This window comes from Oncorhynchus kisutch, linkage group LG17 (genome assembly GCF_002021735.2).
Source record: "Oncorhynchus kisutch isolate 150728-3 linkage group LG17, Okis_V2, whole genome shotgun sequence".
Lineage (NCBI taxonomy): Eukaryota > Metazoa > Chordata > Actinopteri > Salmoniformes > Salmonidae > Oncorhynchus > Oncorhynchus kisutch.
The window spans coordinates 36,004,423-36,030,516 of NC_034190.2; the positions used below are offsets into that span (position 1 = coordinate 36,004,423).

The 26,094-nt window shown below is 44.3% G+C and overlaps 2 protein-coding genes across 6 annotated transcripts in view; both read right to left on the reverse strand.

Moving 5' to 3' along the window:
• Positions 1-195: 195 nt before the first annotated feature.
• LOC109907592 (adenylyl cyclase-associated protein 1) lies at positions 196-11,935 on the reverse strand. 2 transcript variants are annotated; one of them, XM_020505643.2, is made up of 13 exons: positions 11,411-11,935; positions 6,165-6,284; positions 5,820-5,920; positions 5,610-5,687; positions 5,130-5,273; positions 4,679-4,764; positions 4,269-4,374; positions 3,535-3,709; positions 3,003-3,178; positions 2,012-2,135; positions 1,847-1,929; positions 1,421-1,564; positions 196-1,316 (listed from the first exon to the last, which is right to left on the reverse strand). In XM_020505643.2, the coding sequence occupies exons 2-13, from the start codon at positions 6,280-6,282 to the stop codon at positions 1,233-1,235; spliced, it is 1,419 nt and encodes a 472-aa protein (XP_020361232.1). In that variant the 5' UTR covers positions 6,283-6,284; positions 11,411-11,935; the 3' UTR covers positions 196-1,232. The 2 variants fall into 2 exon arrangements, with proteins under 2 accessions (XP_020361232.1, XP_031649612.1); XM_031793752.1 differs by lacking the exon at positions 11,411-11,935 and adding an exon at positions 10,997-11,077.
• Positions 11,936-14,165: 2,230 nt separating this feature from the next.
• Positions 14,166-26,094, reverse strand: part of LOC109907594 (dyslexia-associated protein KIAA0319-like protein) — a 36,269-nt gene continuing 24,340 nt past the window's right edge. For all 4 annotated transcript variants that reach the window (XM_031793753.1, XM_020505645.2, XM_020505647.2 and 1 more), the window contains 19 exons: positions 25,530-25,906; positions 25,004-25,238; positions 24,645-24,743; positions 24,284-24,381; positions 24,005-24,092; positions 23,582-23,674; positions 23,033-23,165; positions 22,296-22,524; positions 21,932-22,055; positions 21,385-21,517; positions 20,797-20,945; positions 18,583-18,734; positions 17,947-18,085; positions 17,495-17,654; positions 17,010-17,152; positions 16,472-16,594; positions 16,182-16,272; positions 15,928-16,022; positions 14,166-15,832 (listed from right to left, as the gene is read on the reverse strand). In XM_031793753.1, coding sequence (XP_031649613.1) covers positions 15,636-15,832; positions 15,928-16,022; positions 16,182-16,272; positions 16,472-16,594; positions 17,010-17,152; positions 17,495-17,654; positions 17,947-18,085; positions 18,583-18,734; positions 20,797-20,945; positions 21,385-21,517; positions 21,932-22,055; positions 22,296-22,524; positions 23,033-23,165; positions 23,582-23,674; positions 24,005-24,092; positions 24,284-24,381; positions 24,645-24,743; positions 25,004-25,238; positions 25,530-25,906 — 2,858 coding nt within the window. In that variant the 3' untranslated portion in view covers positions 14,166-15,635. The remainder of the gene's footprint in view (positions 15,833-15,927; positions 16,023-16,181; positions 16,273-16,471; positions 16,595-17,009; positions 17,153-17,494; positions 17,655-17,946; positions 18,086-18,582; positions 18,735-20,796; positions 20,946-21,384; positions 21,518-21,931; positions 22,056-22,295; positions 22,525-23,032; positions 23,166-23,581; positions 23,675-24,004; positions 24,093-24,283; positions 24,382-24,644; positions 24,744-25,003; positions 25,239-25,529; positions 25,907-26,094) is intronic.

The following is a 26,094-nucleotide window of genomic DNA, read 5'->3' on the forward strand; positions in this document are numbered from 1 at the left end:
GTGTAATGGTAAATAACATGTTAAGAAATCACTGGTTCTGAACGGAGTTAATTATCAAGCTCTCCTTGTGAAAAATGGCACATTTTCCCAGATAGAGCAAAACATAAGGGCTCATCATCCCCATATTTGGCCTGCTCTTACGGTCTAGTCAGCCAATAAAGAAAAATCCCCCACATTATCAGACTCAAGACTGACTTATAATTGCAACATTATTTTAATGTATTCCTCCAGTGCTAATGAGCAAAATTTAGATTCTTGACCCAAATGAAAAACTCCACATCAGAGCATGACAGCTACAAGAACAGGATAACCAGAGGTTGTAGTAGAGACATAAGTGGATAGGTGGGTTGATGATGGCGACAGTGGGGTTAAGACAACTAGCATTAAAAAGAATTGTCTATACAGATGATTACAGCAGATAATCCAAAAATCATTCCGAGATCAAGGCAACCCCAAACTTAACCATTACCGATCAAACAGTATTTTGACGTCTTGTCGCTAAAACCACTTCCACATCATTCACCTCCATATTGTCTGAATAATATGGAATGTGTCTTGGAGGTTGAGCAAGGAATTAACATTTATTTTTTACATTTCATCTTTCACCATTTTGCTTCAGTGTTATGATAAAAAAAGACAGTGATCCTGCACGTAACTTGTCATTTTACCTATTTTAAGAGTGATGACACATGTTATATTTAGTCAATCTCTATGAATGTTACCATTGTCGACTGTAAAGAGGGGTTGGTTGTACATGTGCTTCACGGCTGAATTGCATAAATGGAACTGAAACCTTGGACCCCTAAACACATGCCTCCCCCTGACCAGAGGGGAAATCCAATTAACGATTGGTTTTTAGGAAATATTGGCTGATGCATTAACCACAGGTGTGATCAAAGCTTTGCTCCCTCACGTTCGCTATTACGTTTATCATTAGCAAGAAATCAAAAATCAACCTGGCTGTTGGCAAACCCATTTGAATACGCTCACTGGTCATGAGGATAACCGAATCGAATAACAAGCCGCTCCCTGCAATTGGCTGAAGGAATGCTCCAGATAAAGCAAGCAGTCCTCTCATTGGCTGAAGGAGGAAACCGCTAAAGCTTTGATTGGCAGAATGGAAAAATATGGGTGCGGTTGGCATCTCAGTCTACTTTGTGGTTTGGTTAGCTGGTCGGTTGATCAGTCAGGTAGGCATTTGCAAAGGGGAGGCTGTTTCGAGTGCTGCGCCTCTATCCAGCGATCTCTGTACAAGTGGTGACAAGCTTCTTGCCATCCCAGACAGTCTTGAACTGCTCAGGAACAGGGATCTCAGTCTGAGAGACAAAGGAGAAATGGTAGTTTATCATCACTTTTCCACATCACATGTATTGCCTTTTATAATGCCAATTAGACAAGATTCCCCCATAGATGTACTCACATAGTCTCCATCATTACCAGGTACCAGCACGTTCATCTCTGAGCTCTTGGCGCTGACGATCTCACACTCCAGCGAATCTTTGCTCAGGTACACGTGGCAACCGTCAGTCTTGTTGATGGAGATGGTGGGAACCTTGCCCAAGACCTGAACAAACCAGAGGGTCAAGTGTGATTCTACTATGATTAAATAAATCTGTTTGGTACCGTGCAGAGATAAAACAGCCATAAGTTTAGTAAACATGCAGAGTAATCTGTAAAATGTCACACCCACAATCAAACTGGAGACTTTTAATATGTAAATGACAATCAGACAAAAGCTGATCTGATCAGTTGTCACCGTTGTGTGATATTGCCATGTTCATTGACTGTACGACCAGCTTCTTTCACAGTGTCCATTTTCTCATTGATGGAGATTAGAAATACACACCTGGACCTTGACGTCCCTGCAGTTGATAACCTCTACGATGCCCACGACGTCGTCAAAGACCAGACCCAGTTTCTTACAGTTGTCTACAAGAGAGGAACCCTATTAACAAATGCCCTTCGTTGACCTTTGACTTTAAAATGTGTCCACACACGGGTACGTCCTTACCTAAAGTGATGGAGTTTATCTTGCCCTTGATCTGCAGGGTGCTGTTGTTACACTTGAAGGCGTAGACCACCTGCTTGAGCTCTGTGTCGCTGATCACTATGCCCTGGACACCCTCTTGGTTCTCCTATTTGTCATTACACAGAGGAAGAGGTTAGGGGTTAGAGAGGAAATACACTCCACTCCTGAAAATGCAAATGGCTCAGTAGTGATCAGTGCATGCGAAGCCTGTGCATTCAGCTCAGGGGTAAACCAACAGCCCACTTATCTGAAATGTGCCCTTCGTGAGTTCACTGAAATGAATCTTTGAAATGCAACAGAAAGGCCATAATGTATTATTCCAGCCAAGGCGCAATTTTGATTTTGTAGCAGCAGGGCATGTGGAAAGTTTGACTGATCCAATGCACCATTGCATATCTGTTCAATGTTGTATCAAGACTGCCCAAATGTGCATAATTGGTTTATTAATACATTTAAGTTAATAATTGTGCACTCTCCTCAAACAATAGCATGGTATTGTTTCATTGTAATAGCTACTATAAATTGGACAGTGCAGTTAGATTAACAAGAATCTAAGCTTTCTGCCCATAGGGGAGACATCGATCCTGTAGAGGTTAAGGGCTTCTGGAGAGAGAACATTGCCCATAGGAACCCTTTTCCTATAGGAGGAACGGACTGTCAGAGAAGCCGATGTGGTGCACTGACGCAGCGTTCTGGGCCTGTTTGTCAGACTGTCTTTGTTTCTCTCTGGCTGAACCGTCGAAGCCCGCTCCACTGAAGCTACATTGCCTTTCCAATCCTAACTGCCTCAACTCCCAACCTTACATCTGAAGCCAAATATAGACATTCAATCTCCATCTCTACAATATCAATTTAAAATGTTGTTTGTTTTGCTTTTTATGTGCTTCGAGATTTTTTTCTGTAATGAAAAGCGCTATACAACTTAAATTATTGTATACCAGTGTAAACGACTTGACAAGGACCAATATCTCACCACTTTCCACTTTTTGCCGTCAAGCTCCAGAACGGGGGGCAGCTTGCGAGAGGGGGCGGCGGTGGCCTCTGTCTTGGGGGAGCTGAAGGGCTTGGGCCCTGTGCACACCGGACCGGTCTGGGTCCTCAGGTTGGGATTCTTGTGAGTCATTTGGTCTTTGGGCACGTGCTTCAGGCCTAGGGACAAAAAGTAAAGGTAGGAAGGAGAGGGGAACACAAATACTGACATTTACCAGACGCTATTATCCAGTATAGTAAGCACAAATATACTGTAAGATGGTCAGACATGGTGCTACTGTCCTGGTAGATAAGGAGAAATGCCTTTACATAATGGAAGACTGTATAATGAATGTAAGGGCTGGGGTCAATTTGCTTCTCACATTGTATTATTTTCTTGATCCTTTATTTAACCAAGTAAGTCACATTGAGATCAACATCTTTTTCAAGTGAGCCCTGTATGTTTCAAAGTACTTCTTAATCAATTGAGCTTCTGATTTTTGAGAATTTTTGCTGATGCATTATTCGACAAGTACCCTTGGTGATGTCAGCTCCCTTGTTGAGGGAGGCGAAGAGGGCGTTACGGGTGTCGGGCCCCTGGTCTCCGCCACCGCCAGACGACCCGCTGAAGTCCATGGGAGGGGGAGGAGGGCCGGGGGGAGGAGGAGCGCCACCGGCAGGGTTAGCTGCAGAGGCCGAGGCTACTGGACCCTGGGATGGACAAAAAACAGACAGCACATTGGTTATACACATGCCTAGACATGCTCATTTCCTGTTCTTAACAACTGGGTCTAATTCAATAAGGCGCAATGTTTGGAACTGTGAGAATAGGAACGGCTGACAAGAAACCAACACATTGGTGATTTTACCATCCGCCCTCTCTATCACACAAACAGACTTCTTGTTGCACATAAAACTAAAGACATTACTTGACAACTGGGTGGGATGTTGAGTACTGTGCTGATAGACAAGTCAAACAGAGCCCAGTCTGACTCTGCATGACAGATATTCATATATGTTAGATAAACAGAATTAGGAGGTTTCTATTTGGATCCGTTCCGCCTTCCTAAACACGCCCATGTCATTACTTCACTCATATGGTAACGGTTTGGATCACCTTTCCCTACCCACAGCACTAAGTCTGTTGGTTATGAGCAGCCGATAACCCCCAGCACTAAGTCTGTTGTTTATGAGCAGCCGATAACGTGTATCCCTCCTGTAGTGACATGAGAAGTAAAGAGAGAGCGAGAATAGGGTATAAATGACTCACGCTCTTGCTCCAGGCCAGTCCGGTGGTGTGGTGCTGTTTGATGTAGTTCTGAAGTTCAGTCCAGATAGACAGGTAGGCCTTAACCCAGTCCACATGCTTCTGGTCCCTGAGGAGTAGGACACACGGCAATTTAGCTTAGCACAACAGGAGGGTGACCAAAAAGATGAAGAAAATATACAGTATTCAACTATGAGATTAAAACCAAAACTTTTTGGGGTTTTGGTTTTAATTCAGCAGACGCTCTTATCCAGAGTGACTTACGGGCGCAATTAGGATTAAGTGCCTTGCTCAAGGGCACATCGACAGATTCTTCACCTACTGGTTCAACGCTCTTAACCGCTAAGCTACCTGCCACCCACTTGGCAGTCAGAAAAAGGTTAAAAGGCCAACAAACAGCAGATGGTCCTTACTTCTCCTTGTAGTCCTTGAGCACCCGGTTGGTGTAGAACTGGGCAGCATCCTGCATCTCCTTCACATAGGGACCTGGCTTAGGAGCCTGGAAGAGCAAGAACGTCGCAGGAGATTTATTGCTCTTCAAAACAGCCTGTGTGGACACGGCTCGTGCGATGGCTTACGAGGGTTTATTAGATGTGTGCATTGCATCCACTGGCATACCAAAGTCTAGGTTTAACTTAGTTCATTATTGATCAGACTAATATGCAGCAGTTCTCATTCATATTCATTACTCAAAATTATCATCAGAATTCCAGAGTTTCAACACTGATGCACTGTTGCTAAAAGGGACTGTTTCAATTTCACTGCCAAACAACCGTCTCAGAACTTCCGCAGAATGAAAGACGTGCTTGTTTCCAGCAATCACACACACACACACAGGTTACAGCGCCAAGGCCCTCCACTCACCATGGCGACCCAGCCGAGGGCAGGCACGCTTTCGCTGATGGCCGAGAGGTGGTTGAAGAGGGGTGAGGAGCGGTTCTGCTCGCGGAACGTCTGCACCTGCTGGATCACTTTGGAGACGGGGGTCAGGAGAGCAGTCAAGGATGCCTATAAAGGGAAAATAAACATTACTTAAATCATAACATCCTAGAGATGCAAATAAAGGAATGTATTTGCACCTGAAGACAAAATATAAATCACCAACCAGGGTGGAATAACGTGCAATTAATTACTTTGAATAATATATGTGGCAAGAGAATGTAGGAAAGCCATGCCATTGGAATCAGTTAACCTAATTGCTACACTGCTGATTCAATACCAATATGTCCGTTAATGAGACAACTACAGTAAATGCACTGTTGAGTTGATCTAAATAATGACATTCTGTTGAAAACTATGTCATGTCCAGGGTCAAGGTGATCGCTGACGGGTGAACCAACTCACATCAGAGGGCTTCTGGGAGCTGGAGGCGGTGACAAGGAGCTGTCTCTGACATGAGAACGCCTGCTTCATCATGTCCGCCTGAGAGAGGGAGAGACAGAAAGGGATGAGAAAAGGTCCAGGTTTGGTTAACTGAATCGTACACATCCACCAATAAGCGTGACATGAGACCTGAGGAGCATTACTAGCCAACTTTTCCGCAATTCAACTTACATGCTTCTGGACGTCGCCCCCTATCTGCTGGCTGAGGGTCATGTACTGGCCAACAGAGCCCGTGATGATGGCATCATAGGCCTCCACGTAAGCTGCCACGACTGCAAGGAATGGGTGGCAACGGGCAGAGATACCAATGTTTATACGATGTTTGTTCTGCTTGTGAGTCATGTTTTAATTTTACCTCCATTATCTAAGACAAAACAAACGATGACAACTGGTACTGTGGAAGTTTCTTTAGCATTATTAGGACCTGGACTCGCAATTCAGTCTCAGTCTTTCCCTGGCTTCTCGCATCCGTGTTTCCGTGAAAAGGGTTACAATATGAAATATCCTAAAGGTTACCTCCAGAGCCTCCAGTAGAGCCTCCAGTAGAGCCACCGCCACCTCCACCGCCCGACACCGCCTCCAAACGACTCACAGCCACCTCCAGCCGCTGCACCAGACTTGCCAACGCCGCCATTCCTGGGGACAGACGACACATCAGCTGATGGGCTCAGTGGTCACTGCTCGTTTTACTATAAAAGTATCACAAGCGGTCGTTGACAGCAAGTGGTTGAGACTGTCTGAATCATGTCGGCTTTTCATTTAAAGTTGTTCATTAAGTTGTGCATTAGTACGCCTACTTGTCTCGGTATGTTAGTCTGTCATTTGTCATTCCGTTACTCACACATTGTCTATAAAAAAAAAAAAATAGGCAGCCTACTGCTATTTTGGCAATAAAAATCAGAGATCATGGCCATAGATACAACTGGACAGAGAACAACCAAAAGGGGGAAGACGAGTTGTAACTTTAACCAACCTAGTGGTTAAACAATGAGTACTGGAATGGGGTTGGGGGACAAGACCTCCTGAGTACAGGTATGCAGGGAATAATACTGGCCTTCCCTCCCTGTCATTCCCATGACGCAACCTTCACCTGGGCCAGATTACACCAAAGCAACCACTCATAACTACACTGAACAAAAAATATCAAGTACAACATGCAACAATTTTTTGATTTTACCGAGTTACAATTCATAAGGAAATCAGTCAATAAATTCATTAGGTCCTAAATCTATGGATTTCACATGACTGGGAAAAGAGATATGCATCGGTTGGGTCACAGATAGCTTAAAAGGGTAGGGGCGTGGATCAGAAAAAAGGTAGGGGCGTGGATCAGAAAACCAGTAAGTATCTGATGTGACTACCATTTGCCACATGCAGTGCGACACATCTCCTTCGCATAGAATTGATCAGGCTGTTGATTGTGGCCTGTTGTCCCACTCTTCTTCAATGACTGTGCGAAGTTACTGGATATTGGCGGGAACTGAAACATGCTATCGTACACGTCAATCCAGAACATCCTAAACATGCTCAATGGGACCTGATGCATGTCTAGGCTAATTGAACACAGCTAAATCTATACTCAACAACAGTCCTCTGTGTTGACAAAGTGGGAAGTGATAAGTGTTGTTAGAGCCTCTCTACTGTTGTGAAATGCCCTTGCAGGAGTGCAGACACAAACAGACACACCCTATAGGCTGACATTGTGTAATAGAAACCGGATCCCCTTTTCATCGGACTGACTGTCTCAGGTACTGTCAGCTGAGTGGAAACACAGTCTTCATCCCATTAATGACAATGGGTCCATGTCGCTCTATTCTCCTGGGATAATACCCTCATCATTCACTTTCCCAGAGCAAAGCAATGCTTGTGACATATGACAGGGTATGAAAAACGCTACCAAATGATTCAATGGCTCTTCATTTGGTTAGAAATAAACATTTGTGTTCTGTATAGTGTACAGATGATCATTGATCACTCAAATTGCACTTTCTGTATTTACTGACTGTATACAGTGCATTTGGAAAGTATTCAAACCCCTTGTGATGTTACAGCCTTATTCTATAATGGATTAAAATGCCCCCCCCTCATCAATTTACACACCATACTCCATAATGAAAAAAGTGAACAGGTTTTTAGAAATGTTTGCACATTTAAAAATAAAAAACTGAAATACCTTATTTATATACACTACCGTTCAAAAGTTTAGGGTCACTTAGAAATGTCCGTGTTTTTGAAAGAAAAGCAACTTTTTTGTCCATTAAAATAACATTCAATTGATCAGAAATACAGTGTAAACATTGTTAATGTTGTAAATGACTATTGTATCTGGAAATGGCTGATTTTTATGGAATATCTACATAGGCGTAGAGGCTCATTATCAGCCACCTTCACTCCTGTGTTCCAATGGAATGTTGTGTTGGCTAATCCAAGTTTATCATTTTAAAAAGGCTAATTGATCATTAGAAAACCCTTTTGCAATTATGTTAACACAGCTGGAAACTGTTGTTCTGATTAAAGAAGCAGTGAAACTGTCCTTTAGGCTAGTTGAGTAGCCGGAGCATCAGCATTTGTGTGTTCGATTACAGGTTCAAAATGGCTAGAAACAAATAACTTTCTTCTGAAATACGTCAGTTTCTGGCCATTTTGTAATCAAACCCACAAATGCTGATGCGGCAGATACTCAACTAGTCTAAAGGCCAGTTTTATTGCTCATTTAAAATCAGTACAACAGTTTCCAGCTGTGCTAACAATTAAAAATGTTTTCTAATGATCAATTAGCCTTTTAAAATTATAAAGTGGATTAGCTAACATAACGAGCCATTGGAACACAGGAGTGATGGTTGCTGATAATAGGCCTCCGTGCGCCTATGTAGATATTCCATTAAAAAAGTGTCTACACTGTATTTCTAATCAATTTCATGTTATTTTAATGGACAAGAAAAATAGCTTCTCTCTCAAAATCACAGAAATTTCTAAGTGACACCAAACTTTTGAACGGTAGTGTAAGTATTCAGACCCTTTGCAATGAGACTACAAATTGAGCTCAGGTGCATCCTGTTGCCATTGATTTTACTGTTTCTAGAACTTGATTAGAGTCCACCTGTGTTAAATTCAATTGATTGGACATGATTTTGAAAGGCACACACCTGTCTATATAAAAGGTCCCACACTTGACAGTGCATGTAGCTCGCCGAGACAGGATTGTGTCGAAGCACAGATCTGGGGAAGGGTACCAAAAAAATTTCTGCAGCATTTTCATTTAACTTGAATTGAAGTCCCCAAGAACACAGTGGCCTCCCATCATTCTTAAATGAGAGAAGTTTGGAACCACCAATACTCTTCCTAGAGCTGGCCGCCCAGCCAAACTGAGCAATCTGGGGAGAAGGGCCTTGGTCAGGGAAGTGACCAAGAACCTGATGGTCACTGAGTTCCTCTGTGGAGCTGGGAGAACCTTCCAGAAGGATAACCATCTCTGCAGCACTCCAGCAACCAGGCATTTATGGTAGAGTGGCGAGATGGAAACCACTCCTCAGTAAAACGGCACATGACCGCCCACATGGAGTATGCCAAAAAGCACAAAATATTTTCAGACTATAAGAAACAGGATTCTCTGGTCTGATGAAACCAAGATTGAACTCTTTGGCCTAAATGCCAAGCGTCACGTCTGGAGGAAACCTGGCACCATCCCTACCGTGAAGCATGTTGGAGGCAGCAACATGATGTGGGGATGTTTTTCAGCTACAGGGACTGGGAGACTAGTCAGGATCGAGGGAAAGACGAACGGAGCAAAGTACAGAGATCCTTGATGAAAACCTGCTCCAGAGCAGACTGGGGCGAAGGTTCAGCTTCCAACAGGACAACGACCCTAAGCACACAGTCAAGACAACTCAGTAGCTTCGGGACAAGTCTCTAAATGTCGTGGAGTGGGCCAGCCAGAGCCCGATCAAACATTTCTGGAGACATGAAAATAGTTGTGTAGCGACACTCCCCATCCAACCTGACAGATCTTGAGAGGATCTACAGAGAAGAATGGGAGAAAATAGGTGTTCACAAATACAGGTGTGCCAAGCTTGCAGCGTCATACCCAAGAAGAGGCAAGGCTGTAATCGCTTCAAAGTAGTACTGAGTAAACGTTCTGAATACTTATGTTAATGTTGTTTACATTTTTAATATACATTTGCAAACATTTCTAAAAACCTGTTATTGCTGTTATTTCTTTGTCATTATGGGGTATTGTGTGTAGATTGAGGAATAAACACAATTTTATCAATTTTAGAATGCTGTAACGTAAATGTGGAAAAAGTCAAGGGGTCTGAATACTTTCCGAATGCACTGTATATCATTTGCCCATCTTTGAATGTGTTATGTATGCAGAACCGCAACCAAACTTTCCATGTGCATAATAAAGTAATCTTATCTTGTCAAATTTGGTATCAGTGCATTAAATGTATGGGCTAGGCATTGTGCTTGTAAAAAAGGCTCTTCAAGGGCTGGTGGACCCAGAGTCCAATTTATTTAACTTCCGTGCAACCTAGGCCTGCTGCTGTGGTTAAAGCAGGGTGGGTCAACTTATGGACAGTTAGGAAACAGTGCACATGGAAAGTAGGAAGAAGACATCTTCTAATTGCCTAATTGCGCACTGCAGCTACGGACGGTTGGAAGTCCTCCAAGTGATGAGCACCTGGAAACTAGCCTGTCCAAGGAAAATACATCTGCAGGTTTCAAGAGCGTTCTATTATTCAAGGGACCATTGGCAATAACATTTTCACTTTTCAGCATAGATATCAGACCCTGTGAATGAGGGATTTTAGTATGCTACACAATTTTTCCAACACACTCGGGGTAGACGTGCGTTCAGACATACTAGGGAGAAGGAGTTTAGGCGCAGTCTGTCTGCGGTGTGTTCTGGTCAAGAATGACATAAAAAAATAAAAAACTTTTCTGCTTTAGTAATTAGAAAATTATGGCAAATATACGCCGGCGTCTTGCGCCTACCGGTATCCAGAGTCATACACACCGTTTGGGCCAGACAATGTTCCATCAAGCTATCATGGCTAGCTAGCTAGCGAAGCACCGCTAATCTTCACAAGCCGATGATAATGAGATTGGGAGTCGGCCGAGGTAGCTATCTATAGTTAGCTATTTCATTGTTTCCAGCTAGCTACCTAGCATAGGCTAACGTTAGCTGTGGCGTATTCATTATGCAGATTTAGTTGCAGAACCTTAATTGAAAGGAAGCAAACCGAACGAAACGGGATTTGAAACCTGAATTTATCCCAATAGAAACTCTCGGTTTATTCTTTGGTTCTTAAACGGTAACGTAAACGGTTTCCGTAATGTATACTTACAACACCCTGTTCTGACAGTAAGAGTATGGGTTGGTTAACAACAACCTCTAACGATGTAGCTAGTCAGCTCGATCCCCTCCCTGTCTTTCGGCATTCCTGTATTTTAATGCATACCCCTCCCTTGTAGTGTTGCACACTAGTCTGCGAAAATAAATAACTACACATTTGGGTTGAGTCGTTTTAACATACTGAAATTCACAACACTATTCCAATAATGCATCATGGAATAATGTCTAGCTAATACAATTTGACATCAAGACAGCAATCATAATGTTAAATCATAACGATAATTTCGGAACGATTCCTTCATGCAATGAGGGCGCATTATGACATGGACTATTATGCACCTAAAACAATTTACAGAGGAATAATATAAAGCAGCATAGTCCCACAGTAACAAAACCTCATCCTTACCTGCTAAATTGGACAAGCACTGATTAGGTCTTTAATCACGGTCAATTGTGTGTAGTAGCTAGCAGATTTACTGCTCTGCCTATTCTTCCAGTATAAAACAGACTGTACAGTATGAAGATGGGCTAAAACTGCTTCTCCAATAGAAATCCCCGATCACGCTTGTAGGCGATGTCATGGCGACGTTGGCTAGCTAAGCTCATGCGCAGAAACACGTCATCGGGTCTAACGGTTGTCTTGTGTCAAACTGCGCACGTGCAAGCCGTCAAATCAAAGGCATTCCTTCGATATAAAATAGTTTTTACGAAAATGAAAACGTGTCAGTTTGACACTTTCACACGGTTGGAGTAATAACATGTGCAACTACTTAAGACATTGGCTCGAAATTTATGTTGTGCTTTTAGATTTCGACAAAATTAACAACTAAGGAAGAATTGTTCCCTTCTCTCATTGACTTCTCAAACCCAAAACCCCGACCCTGCTCTGTTTGGTCTGTAACGCACACGTTCCCGAAAGTCTCTCTGTTGGGCCTCTGGGTTTAGAAACTCTGTGGATTGATTGTGGACGTTCCCAGTTGTCACCGCGCGGAGTTTCCGCTCTTATTCGCGCAACAATTCCTTTCCCTTATAAGGATAAGAGAGAGAGAGAGAGAGAGAGAGAGAGAGAGAGAGAGAGAGAGAGAGTGCAGATACATGAAATAGAACACTACAAACATTATTTCTCATCTTCAGAAATAAAAATGTCATCCCATTCTCTGGTCTCAACTGCAATGTATCTGTCATTGTTCGAAACACAGTATGGCCCCATCACTGTTATAAATAGCTTATAACGTCATACTGTGGGTGCGTTCGTAAATTCGCTCTGGCTATCTACTCCGATTAAGAGTACTTTCGTCTGAGTGTGCCAGAGGGCAGAATAACTGATGAATGTACAAACGCTCAACACCCGTTGAATATGGCCGGTGTCAGTAAACGTCGGCAAAAAAAAGCATGATAAAATTGTTGACAGCAGCACAGTTAGTCACCAAAGCTCTGGATAACATGAAAATAGCCTAACCAGCTCTGCTAGGGCGAGTGTCTGGAAGCAGCTAGCCAACGTTAATTATCCAGTTAGCTTGGGTGCTTGACTGCCGTTCAGGTCACAACGCTCGGATCAACCCTACTCCTCCGCCAGAGCGTCCAGTGCACGCTCTGAATTTACCAACAGACAATCTGACAACACCCTGAATTTACGAAAGCGCCGAGCACACTCTTACACTCCAGATATATCCCTGTATATCAGCATCTGGTAGTAGGGTAGGCCTACTGATGTGACTTCTATACTCACTACCCCTCATCCTCACCACAATTCACAGTCAGCACAATTTTGGGCCAGTTTTGACTACCTATGTAATGGAGGTGATTCAGTCAACCACACTGGCCTGATGAGTGATCTTACTAGTGAGACCTAAATGCTTGCATAAGCTCCGCGGCCCAAAGCAATGTCTAGCCTTCATATCAGTGGGCTAACAGTCTTGTGGTGTACAGACAGAGTTCAAACCTAGAGTCACATTGGTGCATTGACCGGGATTCAGTCAATTGATGCAGCCTATCACGGGGTCAATGTGGAGAGGAGGCCTGCAGTGTGACGCCCAACCTTTAACTTGAAGAGGTCAGATCTAAGCTCAGAAGGCATCAAGATAATCAGCTTCATTTTCAAATGTTTTTTTATTGGCCAACAGTCTTGTTGAACCCAGGTTCAAACCCAGACACCAGCATATAGATCCCCACTGCCCCTCACCTTAGGCTGCCATAACAACCAGTAAATATATTTTATCAGTATCACAGCCAGTCACATGAGTGAATGACTGCCATCAATGAACTGATTTGCTTGGTGTTAGTAGTTTCATAGGTTGCAATAAATAGGTTAATAAACATCATTGGTTGCAAGTAGTCTCTTAAATCAAAACAAGTCAAATCAAATAGTTGAACACAGCGTTCCCCCCTAATTCTTGTCTGAGCACGTCTCTGTTGTGTAGCCGTTTCAGGTTAGGGGATAACAAGACACACCAATCCAACTGAAACAACGGCAGTGTTTAAAAGTATTAGCGACAGACTGGCTGATCTAGAAATCACCTTGCATCCAAATAACAGTGATCAGAGACTGTCGAATTGATACTTTCAAGTACCAATTTGATTGTTAGCCCACCCACTCAAAATCTGATGGGAGTTAAATTTAAAGGCATGCTCTGGAACTTTGGCAAGTCTTTTTCACTCTTCATTTTTGGGGCTCATGAGCGCTACTTTCAGAACTACTGGCTAAAAAGCATACAAAAGTACCAGAGCATCTCAAACTCTCAATCTCATTACGGAGTGGGTATTGAAAGCCCATTAGGTCAACACTCAGTGCTGTGATGATTAAACAGACGTACAAACTGCACCCTGTCTAGTCTATGGAGAGATCAATGTCAAGCAGGCGGAATAACATTAACGAGACCACAGGCGGCCAACGTCTCAGATGGCTTCATCTCATCATTTAGTGTTATGAAGCACTAAAGGGGAACCACCGTCAGTAATGGTCAGCCATAAAAGAGAATGTGAAGTCTGTAAGTGGCAATAGAATAGATAGCTGTGCGGCAGTGTTTTCTCAGCGGTTCACAGTTGGTCTCTCCTTGGTCAGAGCTAAAGACATGTTTAGACTTTTGCAGATGTTTTAGATTAGCCATAGCTTTAAAGACTTTGGGAGTCTTGACAAAAAAATAAAATAAAGGTGGACAAAGTAAAACATATTTGATTTTAATTTACAGATAATCCAGTTGAATAAGGTCTGGTCACATAGTGAGGAGAATCCTTCACTAAAATGACTGTTATTTAACAATGAAATGAACACAGAATCCCTTTCATTTCGTGGCTGCGCCCTCTCTGCCGCCACAGTGGACTCCCAGAATGCTGCCAATTTTTCATAAAAATGTGCTCGACTAGCGCATTGGAGGAATAGCATGAGATGACTTTGCACTGAGAAAGGTTTGGTAAAGAAATGATTGCTTATTTCACAGAGCGTTCCTCCGATTAGATCGGGGGGCTTTCCTCTTAAACATTCAACAACCAAAAAAAGCATCTCTAAAGTCAGACTTGAAGGGTCAGGTTCACAGTAATCTTCATGCAAAGTGACAACACCACTCAAGTTTGGAGGAGGTACGTGTCGGGCAATGGAGAATCCCACTGCTCTGTATCTACGGCTGAACTGAATAAATTGCTAATCTGATCAATGTGTGTGGATCAGCACTTGTTCAGTTAGCAGCCTGTGAGAGCAGTGGAGATACAGACAGCCACGGTGAGTGTGAAAAACAAAGTGCGTCAGGATCAAAATGGTCAGCCAAAACAAATCTTAAAAACAAACAAGACCGTAAGTGGTCTTCCAGGTTCGAACAGTTGTTAGTATCTGAGGTGAGTAGGAAGCATTGCCCCTTTCTTCCCCATGTGTCATTGGTGTCTTCATCATCATCTCCCAGTAATAGGGGTGGGGGCGTCAATGTTGTGTAGTCCAGTGTGTTCATACAGTATGAGGCATGGCTCTCGAAAAACAGCATTTCCCAGGATCCTCTGACTAGCATGGCTGACAGCAACAAAAGCAGTTTCGACTCTCAATGCTGGTTAAGTGTCAAACACACAACTCTTTTCTGAAACAACGTTTTGGCACAATTACCAAAAGAGCAGATATTTACATTTTTAGACACATTCAGGCACACACGACATGGATAACTCATGCAGACCTAACCACCATTCAAACATGAATACATACCACAACTGCGCTCTCATGCACAGAAATCTAGATTTGTTTTCATCTAGACAAGTCGCTTGTCAACCATTTTGTAACCTGTCAGAGTAGAGTAGGAACATTCAGGCTAGTCTTCACTAGCAGTCTCCCGTTTTCTCCCGGGGGGTGGAGGGGTACTTTCTCAGTGTCCCCCCCCCCCCCACAAATCTTTCCTTTAAATAGTCTTTCCTTCTCAGAGGTTAAACATAATTTTGTTAATCTTGGCTCAGTGTGGGCGCAGGGAAGTTTAAATACGGGGGTGTGTGGGTGGGAGGCTTGACCCTGTGCCCAACAGGGTTCTCTCTCATTCTCCAGGACCCATATGTCTTGAGTGTCCTATGGGTGGAGAGGTGTCCGGCTTGTGTGGTGGAGAAGAGTGAAAGAGAGTGGGTGGTGAGGGATTAGGGGTGGGGTGTTCCACCACCCTCTGTTGCTATAGCAGCTCCTCTCTTTGCTTTTTGTTCCTGGTGGGGCCCTGGCCGTTTTCGAGGGTGCCGTTGTGGGGTCGGAGGAGGTGTCCTCGTTCCCTGTCTGTCCATGGGACCCCTCCCTGGCCGTCGTCACTGTCCAAGTCTGAGTCAGAGCGCATGAGGGCTGAGGACGAGGGGGCGGGGGCCGGCTTCATTCGGCCTGGTGGGGGTGAAAGGGAAAGGAATAGGAATGTGCTGTTTTCAACATATTCTAAGATAATAAGGCACAGAGGCCATGTAAAGTGTGTGTGTTACCAGCTCGGGGTGGGTGTAGCTCCAGGCCGTCCTGCTCTTCGCCATTAAGCATCTTATAGCGGCTTTTGCTCTTGTGGCGCATTTTACCCTTACGCCTGTTCAAAACAAACAGTCCTGTCAGTCTGCTTATTCCACATTACTGGATGGACAACAAGCACGTATTTAAAACAGAGTTGCACGCCATGCAAAGTAAACAAAGCAACATAATATTAATGTACAAAAATGTCAAACTCAAATGTTAATGGCACTCTTACCCGCGGCAACAACACACCATTCCCCAGACAAAGGTCGCGATGGCAACCACGATCATGAAGGATGCTATGGTCACATACAGCACACTCCATTCTGAAAGAGAGAGGGTCAATACAAGTCGCAGGTTGTCAGAATGAGAAAGCGCAAATTCAGCACTTGATATTTCCATTACGTCGCTTTCCACTGTGTGTCATACTCGGAAGTAAATTCATGCAGTGACATGAGTCTTCACAGTATCCTAATGTATAATGTCATCAACTTCAATTTCACGAGTGTCCACTCCGCTCCTCACCACAGTTGCTCTCTTGGTCCCACAGCTGTCCTTTGATGAAATTCTCCATCCAGAAGGGTTGGCAGATACAGGTCCGCGTGAACGAGTCGCAATCCCCGTGACTGGAGCAGTTCAGCTGGCAGACTGCAAGGGGAAGAGAGACGTTAAGAGACGTGAACTTCAAATTCCGTCAGGCCACAGGTTTTCTAGAGTCTTCTTGACATCTTCTTGGTCAAAGACGACAATCGTATCCTAACTGTCTTTTAAGACTTGTCTATTTAACCTGGAGATGAATAAAACAAATATATTAAGCCAAACTTGAAGTTGTAAGTTAAAAAGAGAGGTAAGGGTAAGTCAAAATAAACTAAATTGCCCATACTTTAAATATCACAAATGTTAAAATTTAAAAAGAAAATACATATTTCATTCATAGAGCATGTTTAATTTCACAGCAAACTCTCAATAAGTGCTTGTCATGTAAATTATGTCTCAAATTAAGTCTCAATTCATTTCTCCATCCATGTCATGCTTTTCTCTTGTCACGTGTCTGGATACTCACTGACTGTGTCCACCCGCCGTGCCTTGAAGATGAGGAAGTCGTTCTTCTGTTTGCGTAGCTTGTTGCGCAGCCCCAGAGCCACACTGTGACCGGACAGTGGGGGGCGACCCGGACCCCCAGACACCAAGAACACCAGTCGAGTACTGAGAGGAGAGGAATGGAGATGGGAGGAAATTAATAGATTTCCACACCCAGCCTAATTACGAATAATTCTTAGTAATTATAAACATTGACTCCTAGTTTTGTAACAAAGAATCTCTCATAAGTGTGGTAACAAAGTTACACATTGTAAACGTGGCAATTTTTAAAATTTAAATTACACATTGTTCAAAACACCACATGCTAAAACGTGTACAAGAAAGAGTATGTCAGAGAAAGAGTGAATTCCTGTGTTCTTGCACTTACATTGCAATTAAGTAACTTACTGTGCCAATAAAGTCGAGTGAGTTGAAATGAAGAGACCGAAACAGAGGAAAGGAGCTGACCTGTGCTCGTTGAAGGCGCTGACCTCCCGTACAATGATGTCACTGTCGAGCACGCCCAGCAGCACTCCCACCTGTCTGAGCAGCATGTCTCTCTGGCGGTGGGACACCTGGGACACAGACACCTCCAGCACCAGCTCCACCAGGTCACGCTGCCACACGTCTGACAGGAGAGAGAGGGCGGAGGACAGAGTGAGGGAGAGGAGAGGAAGACATTGGGATAATGATAGTGTGTGTAGGACCCATTTCTGCTGTGCTTGTGTGTGTTATCCATATAGTATTTATCCTACTTCCCATAGATCTGAATGGATTGGGTGGGAGGAATATAATGGAAAATAAACCTAGTGTATCAATAGGCTAGCTGTAGCTATAGCCACATCCATTTAATTATTTCAGACCAAGTGTCGAGGGGTTGATTTGGGGCTGTGTTTGTAGTCTATAAGGAACCCACTAACCCGGTTTGACCTCTACAGTCCCTCTGTCTGAGCTGCTCTGGCCCTTGCTGTCTGTCACAGTCAGAGTGAAGCTGTACTTTCCCTCCACCAGGTTAGTGAGAAACAGCACCGCCTGGTGGTCAGAGTTGTTCAGTACGTCCTGGGGGACAAAGACAACACAACTCTTCAGACAAGATGCATTTGATTTGTATTTGATCAATTACAAAGATATTTTGTCTTATGTTGATGACACATTTCTTAATTCAAAGACGTTGAAGACATTGAATTATGTTATAATTGCAGAACGTTGTATTTTCGAGCTGCATGCAATGGCCTACACTACTGCAAAAAGAAATGTGGAAAAACTGGTCTGACCAGAACACATACACATACAAATATTTCCAGTAGTAGGTCATTGTACGCAAATATTATTAAGTAGAATGTTTATCATGAGAAATGCAAGAGCAGATTGCATTTGATCATAATGCTTTTACTTAATACAACAATGAAGAGGGAAATGTATGCTACATTGTACATTTTCTGTTGACTTACTATAGGTACATTGTATGTTTGCCACAGCTCCCCTAGCACTTAATAATATTTTCTGTAAATATTTCTGTTATCCGTTATAGTACCACGGATTGGACTCTCTCTCACCCCTGCTGCAGGACTACTGTCGTCACGGGTCCACAAGTAGCCGACTCCACCCTTGTCGTCTGTGGAGTGGGAGCCGTCCAGGGCTGCAGTCCGCAGGGGCAGAGAGATGGCCGGGCTGGACTGGACATGGGCTACTGGGGGTTGGTCTAACTCTGGTAAAGAGAAGACCAGACACTTTTAAAGGATATTGCTGTGCCAAAGAGTATTCTGAAATACTCCGTATGCTGTTTCTCTCCATGCTCCTGGTAATAATATACAGTGCCTTGCGAAAGTATTCGACCCCCTTGAACTTTGCTACCTTTTGCCACATTTCAGGCTTCAAACATAAAGATATAAAACTGTATTTTTTTGTGAAGAATCAACAACAATGGGACAAAATCATGAAGTGGAACAACATTTATTGGATATTTCAAACTTTTTTAACAAATCAAAAACTGAAAAATTGGGCGTGCAAAATTATTCAGCCCCTTTACTTTCAGTGCAGCAAACTCTCTCCAGAAGTTCAGTGAGGATCTCTGAATGATCCAATGTTGACCTAAATGACTAATGATGATAAATACAATCCACCTGTGTGTAATCAAGTCTCCGTATAAATGCACCTGCACTGTGATAGTCTCAGAGGTCCGTTAAAAGCGCAGAGAGCATCATGAAGAACAAGGAACACACCAGGCAGGTCCGAGATACTGTTGTGAAGAAGTTTAAAGCCGGATTTGGATACAAAAAGATTTCCCAAGCTTTAAACATCCCAAGGAGCACTGTGCAAGCGATAATATTGAAATGGAAGGAGTATCAGACCACTGCAAATCTACCAAGACCTGACCGTCCCTCTAAACTTTCAGCTCATACAAGGAGAAGACTGATCAGAGATGCAGCCAAGAGGCCCATGATCACTCTGGATGAACTGCAGAGATCTACAGCTGAGGTGGGAGACTCTGTCCATAGGACAACAATCAGTCGTATATTGCACAAATCTGGCCTTTATGGAAGAGTGGCAAGAAGAAAGACATTTCTTAAAGATATCCATAAAAAGTGTTGTTTAAAGTTTGCCACAAGCAACCTGGGAGACACACCAAACATGTGGAAGAAGGTGCTCTGGTCAGATGAAACCAAAATGTAACTTTTTGGCAACAATGCAAAACATTATGTTTGGTGTAAAAGCAACACAGCTCATCACCCTGAACACACCATCCCCACTGTCAAACATGGTGGTGGCAGCATCATGGTTTGGGCTTGCTTTTCTTCAGCAGGGACAGGGAAGATGGTTAAAATTGATGGGAAGATGGATGGAGCCAAATACAGGACCATTCTGGAAGAAAACCTGATGGAGTCTGCAAAAGACCTGAGACTGGGACGGAGATTTGTCTTCCAACAAGACAATGATCCAAAACATAAAGCAAAATCTACAATGGAATGGTTCAAAAATAAACATATCCAGGTGTTAGAATGGCCAAGTCAAAGTCCAGACCTGAATCCAATCGAGAATCTGTGGAAAGAACTGAAAACTGCTGTTCACAAATGCTCTCCATCCAACCTCACTGAGCTTGAGCTGTTTTGTAAGGAGGAATGGGAAAAAATGTCAGTCTCTCAATGTGCAAAACTGATAGAGACATACCCCAAGCGACTTACAGCTGTAATCGCAGCAAAAGGTGGCGCTACAAAGTATTAACTTAAGGGGGCTGAATAATTTTGCATGCCCAATTTTTCAGTTTTTGAAATGTTAAAAAAGTTTGAAATATCCAATAAATGTCGTTCCACTTCATGATTGTGTCCCACTTGTTGTTGATTCTTCACAAAAAAATACAGTTTTATATGTTTGAAGCCTGAAATGTGGCAAAAGGTAGCAAAGTTCAAGGGGGCCGAATACTTTCGCAAGGCACTGTAGGTGTGTGAGTTATGCTTCAGTTATACTTCAAAGGGGTTTTGAATAGTTGAGTGAGTCTCGTGTGAGACCTCGTCTAGCCTGTTTCTGAAAGCTTCAGAGAGTTCCATCTCTGACACATTTCTTTGTCGGCAATTCGACATTAAATAAAGTTTCAAGTTTTTAAGGTCACAAGTACAGTAAAATGCCTTTCTTGCAAACTCAAATAATAACTGTGTTTGTCTGGTAAAAACGAATCTCAGCACCCAGAAATAAATCAGAGGCTAAGGAAAAACCTACTCTTACGAAATCAGGAAATAGAATTTAAACCAAAACACACACAACGGGAAAATTACCCTCTCGGACGATGACCGTGACCGTGTCGGTGCTCGCCAGCTTCCTCTCGTCCGTCACGGTCAGACTGAACTCGTACTCGCCCACCTGCAGCCCCGTCACCGTGGCAACGGCGCCATCGGCGTTCTCGATCTTCACTCCGTCCGGACCCCTGAGAGACAGACAGACAGACCATCACAGAGTCAGACAAGTGGAGAAACAGCAGTTCCACTCTCCGCTGTCAGCACATAGCACTGAACTGGGCCATACATCATGAGAGATGGAATAGAAGAGAGCTCCAAAGAGTCTTCTCCCACTCAACATATTGCCTCTGTGAGTTGAACCAAGTGTCAATCTCATATACAGAGAACAGCGAGTGTGTCATTTGCCAAAGGGTGCTCTGTGTTTATTCGGGAGTGTGTGCGTATATGAGCGCGTACGTGAGCGAAAGTGAGCATGAATGTGGTTGAGTGCGTGTGCGTCTATGTGCATGTTGGGTGGGTGGGTCTGTCTGTCTGTCTGTCTGGTCTGGTCGTCTGTCTGGTCTGGTCGTCTGTCTGGTCTGGTCGTCTGTCTGTCTGGTCTGGTCTGGTCTGTCTGCGAATACTGACTTGCTCTGTTTCCAGTGGTAGGTGGAGATATTCTGGTCGTCCGTGCTCTTGCTGCCGTCCAGAGTGGTGCGGTCCACAGGTAGGGTCAGCTCCTTCTCTGGACCGGCGTCTGCTACTGGGGGCTTATTGTTCTCTGAGGAGGATGGAACACAAGCAGGCTCAGGAGAACATAGATTTTGGTGACATGCTGGGAGGACAATATCCATATAGAAGTGTATTTTCACGTACAGAATCGTGCTAGTTTTGCCTGTCTCTATTCTCAATGTATGTTTCATCAAGGGTAAACCAACATCCATTCAGATATGTTATATAATAGCAAAGAATTAGAGAAAATGTGTGGCTTATTTCATGTAAATCAGGCATGATATTCACGCAACTGCAAGATCACACAAGGGAGGTAACAGCATTTTCCATTCATTTCTCTTTGATGCTATTCCCAATGTAAGCCTCAACAAGGTTAAGCCAACACACATTCAGATAAGTGACACAATAGCATTGGTATTGACATTAGCCATAGACACACATGATACATATGCTGCTGGCTTACCTGGCTGGACGATAACAGTGACCTGTGCCGTGTCCTGCTGTCCAGCTGTGTCTGTGACAGTGAGCTGGAAGGTATAGTCTCCTTCCTGCATTGCAGACAGCTGCAGAGCGGGAGTCCGGACGCCCTATCGAACGAAGAGAATGCTATCAAGACGGCAGAGAAGAATTTCACCTTTTTCTTTTTTTTGGTGCCCGAAAACAAAGAAATGTCCACCTTCAAAACAACAATTGCCACAATAAGGCTATCATGAAAATAAAGTTAAAATTAAATAATAATACAAAAGACAGAATCCCCTTGATTGCTAAGACAGGCCCTGTGCATGGTCTCTGACAAACTGAAGCTTCCCCTGGTGCTCCTCTCTCACCTGCATCTCCACCACCTTGCCCTTGCTCTCGGGGCTGAGCGACCACTCGTAGGCCAGCGGCTCGTGGTCGTCCGTGCTCTGGTTGCCATGTAGTGTGACAGCGTTGCGCGGGAGCGTGATAACCTGGTTGGGCCCGGCGTTGGCCACCGGCCGGTAGTCCACGGCCTTGTTGACCGACAGCGTGGCCTGGGTGGAGTTCTGGGCCCCGTCCGAGTCCGTAACAGTCAGACTAAAGGGGAGAAAATAGGGGACAGATAAAAACTACAAACTCAAAAACACACCAACTCATTTGTTTGGAGGTGAAGTAAAAAGGTGTGATATTGAAGGATGCGGGAGGATGTTTTTGACTGAACACTTACGCTTAATTCTAAACCAACCCCTAATCTCTAACTACTTGGTACTGTGCCAGGCATGTGTAAATCTGAGATGCTAATCTGAGTACCGTGCAGGAAGGTCCGGTTTATGACAGATAGACAAATTCCTAACGTCCTCCTTGCTTCTAAGACCCACAGTAGCCTTCACCTACAGCTGAAATGGGGAGAGGGGGTGAGGGGCGTGGGCGAATGCATGTGATATGGTATGACGAAAACATCTGAAGTAAAAGATAGAAGGGGAATACAAGGTAGAGCATGCCCATAGGGACAAAAATAGAAAGAAGTACCTCAAGGAATATAAAGCAATATGTAGAGAATATACAAGATGACGCATTGCCCATTGAGAAGACAAGGTAACTGTGCCTGAATGTGTAGTTCCCTGGGACCAGGCCGGTGAGGGTGAGGATTTGGGTGTCTGCAGAGACCTTCTCCTCCCTCAGCGGGCCCTTCACCTCCTCCCAGTGCCACGCCACCACCTTGTCATCGTCTGTGCTCTCTGAGGGACCGCACACAGCGAGAGGAGGAAGAGAGGAGGAAGAAGAGGGGAAAAGAACCGGTTAAATGTATAGGCCACCCTGCCTATATTTTTGCCCCGGTCTCAACCCTGACTACTAAAGTTTGTCTTCCATTGTTTTATGTAAGGTGATAATGTAAAAACTGCCCAGGGTGTTGTTTGGAGGACCTTTGCACCAAGCTAAAGATCAACATTAGTATTCTAGGGCAAATATCGGTTCTTGACCTAAATTGGTCAAGCTATAATCTAAATAAAGGCACCCTTGACCAAATCTGTCTTTTTTTAGTCAGGAAACAACTAGACAAGATGCAACATAAGACCCCTTTTGACATCATCAACAGATGGTGCAATTCTAGTTTATATGATTTGATTGAGACCAAAAAGCCAGGTGTACTCACGGCTGCCGTCGATCACGGTGGAGCTGGTTGGCAAGGATATCTCCTGGAACTTTGGGGAAACCACAGCGACGGGGAGCTTGTTTACCCGTGGCTCTGTGAAGTGGAAGAGGTTAGCTAATTGGCTGAATGGTACAGCTGGGTTGTGTTCATTAGCGAACGCGTAGCAAAACATTGTTGCAATGGAAAACTAAAATGAGCATTTCTTATTGGACAACTCCAGGTAATCCATCACTGTTTCAGTCTGTCACCTTCCATTTGGTTCGAATGAACATGACCCAGGTATGAGTCATTGTCGACAGTTCAGTATAAGCCCATTAATGGGAGAGTCAGGGGAGGTGCCCTTTAATATGTTACAGTTTGCACGTTCCTACTAATGAGCATATCAAACACAGTCAATACGAGTCATGTTAGTTTAACCCCCACCGGGTTTGACTGTGACGTTGACATAGCCCTCTCCGTGTGCTCCGTCACCGTCCACGGTCACCTCAAACTCATACAGTCCCACCGTCAGCTGAACACAGGAACAAGAGCCAAAGAAAGGTTGAATTAGAGCGAATACTATAGGAATTGTTTCTCATTGTAGTACAGTACTGTATAAATGGCTCTAGTCACAAATTCAATTTCAGTTAAGCGGCCGGGGTTTGAACAGAGAGAGAGAGAGAGAGAGAGAGATAACGGTTGAACTAATTCAAGGAGCTGCACCTTGCTGAGTTTGAGCGTCTCGCTGTGTTTCCCCTCCATCTCTCCACTGTAGTCTTTGGGGTGAGTCCTCAAGCGCCAGTCAAATGCATAGTCGGTCCCTTTCGAGAAGTGAGAAAGAGAGAGGGGCGAGTCAAAGCCGAGGATTTAAGCGACGAGGAATGACACGCGGGGATACAGAGCTATCCTTAGTACCAGGCTGTTTTCTAGCAGTAGCTCTCCCCTTTGTCATCGTCATGCCAACTTCAACAGATAAGCGTATGTAGAATTAGGGGTGAGACGTGGACTACAGAGGGTGTGTATAATACAGGTGTATGATACAGTAAAACAAAGTAATAAGTCCAGGTAGGTTGAGTAGTCGTACCTGGCTGGGCCGCTGGCACCACAAAGGCGTTGAGTTCTACCTCGTTGCGCGGCAGCGTGACCTCCACACTCTCGCCTGCCGACACCACCAATTCCCGGACTGTCATGGAAACCAGAGGCATGACATGGACTAAAAGGGAGGACGGAGCAACTGGAAACAGCAGTTAATTCAAAGTAGACAGAAATCTGCAGCAGGTGCCAGTTTCTGAGCGGGAGTTTATGTTTAGAGCAAATGCTTTACCTGCCATGAATACATACCTCAACACATTCATTTTGTGATTCGTATGTTATTAACCCAAAAGTTGCCGAGGGTGGGTTTTGAGGAATACTAAGTCAAGATTTCCGTGTCCACTGCCTTACCAGCCTGGGTTGGTGATGTAGTGATTGTAGGAGCATTAGCGGGAAGCACAGAGCTGCTGTTGGAAGATGCTGGGCCTATGGTGTCCTCTGATTTAGAGTTCTGCTGTGAGGGTGATTGCGCTTCTCCACTTCCATCAGTTAGCTGGCTGTGATTCTTATCAGATGTTTGAGGGAAAGCTCCTCCGCTGGTGCCGCCGACTGTTGGAGCCGGAAGCTCTTCATCCTTGGAAACTCCCTGCCAAGACATGGATGTACTTCAGATGAGAATGGAAAGAGGACTAAAGGCATTGGCTACATTGTTCAGGCTTCAATAGCCTTCACGACATCAACCACTGCAGTTAAGAGATTGCATGATATTCAATAACACACAAGTCAGGGAAATAAGGTTGTCATGCATGTAGAAATGTATATGAAGGTATTTAGTATGTGTATTGATCTACTCTGTCCCAGTGATCCTGGAAGGAAGAACGGAGGTAAACCGTCATTTATGACTCAACTACAGAACAGTAACTTTCCATTGACTCACAGTGCTAGAACGTTTGTGGTCCGACCCATGTTTCTGGCTTACGGCCTCACTTCTCTTTCCTGTTTGTGCCCGCCTGAGCCTTCTCCTCCGAGCTGTGGTGGTGCCCTTTGAAAATAGCTGTAGGAGCCCCAGGGACTCAATGTGGGGGGTTGTGGGGAGAGATGTGACTTCACAGACTCCTATGTTGGAACAGTTCAGCAGCACACAGTGCCCCCCCAGGCTCCAGACGGCGCTGCAGGCTGGCTCAAGGCAGCAGGAGTCCCAGCAACTGGCGCTGCCCCTCCCCACGGCCAGGGGGCGCCAGCCTAAATCGACCACGCTGCTCCAGTGGATCCCCAACACTCCCCCCGTCACCCTGCAGATCTCAGCAGATACACCTGGAGAGAGAAAGAGAGTTGTTACAGTGTGTGTATAAAGAGGATGTGATCAGTGACATCTGGGTCAAGGATGGGTAATTTCAGATACATGGGCCCCTGAGTGCGTTGCTTTTAGTTCCTTCTTGCTTAGCGCTGGGAAGCCAGTTGCATGCAGTCAGAGCAATCAGTGACACTAATGTGCTAGGCAG

Bases quoted from the DNA above. Each gene is read 5' to 3' on its own strand.
- LOC109907592 (XM_020505643.2), bottom strand. From the start codon at position 6,282: ATGGCGGCGTTGGCAAGTCTGGTGCAGCGGCTGGAGGTGGCTGTGAGT. The intron at 3,710-4,268 runs GTGAGTCATTTA...TGTCCATCCCAG, and splicing joins GACTGGCCTGGAGCAAGAGC to GGTCCAGTAGCCTCGGCCTC. The intron at 3,179-3,534 runs GTACTTGTCGAA...TTTTGTCCCTAG, and splicing joins GGGAGCTGACATCACCAAGG to GCCTGAAGCACGTGCCCAAA.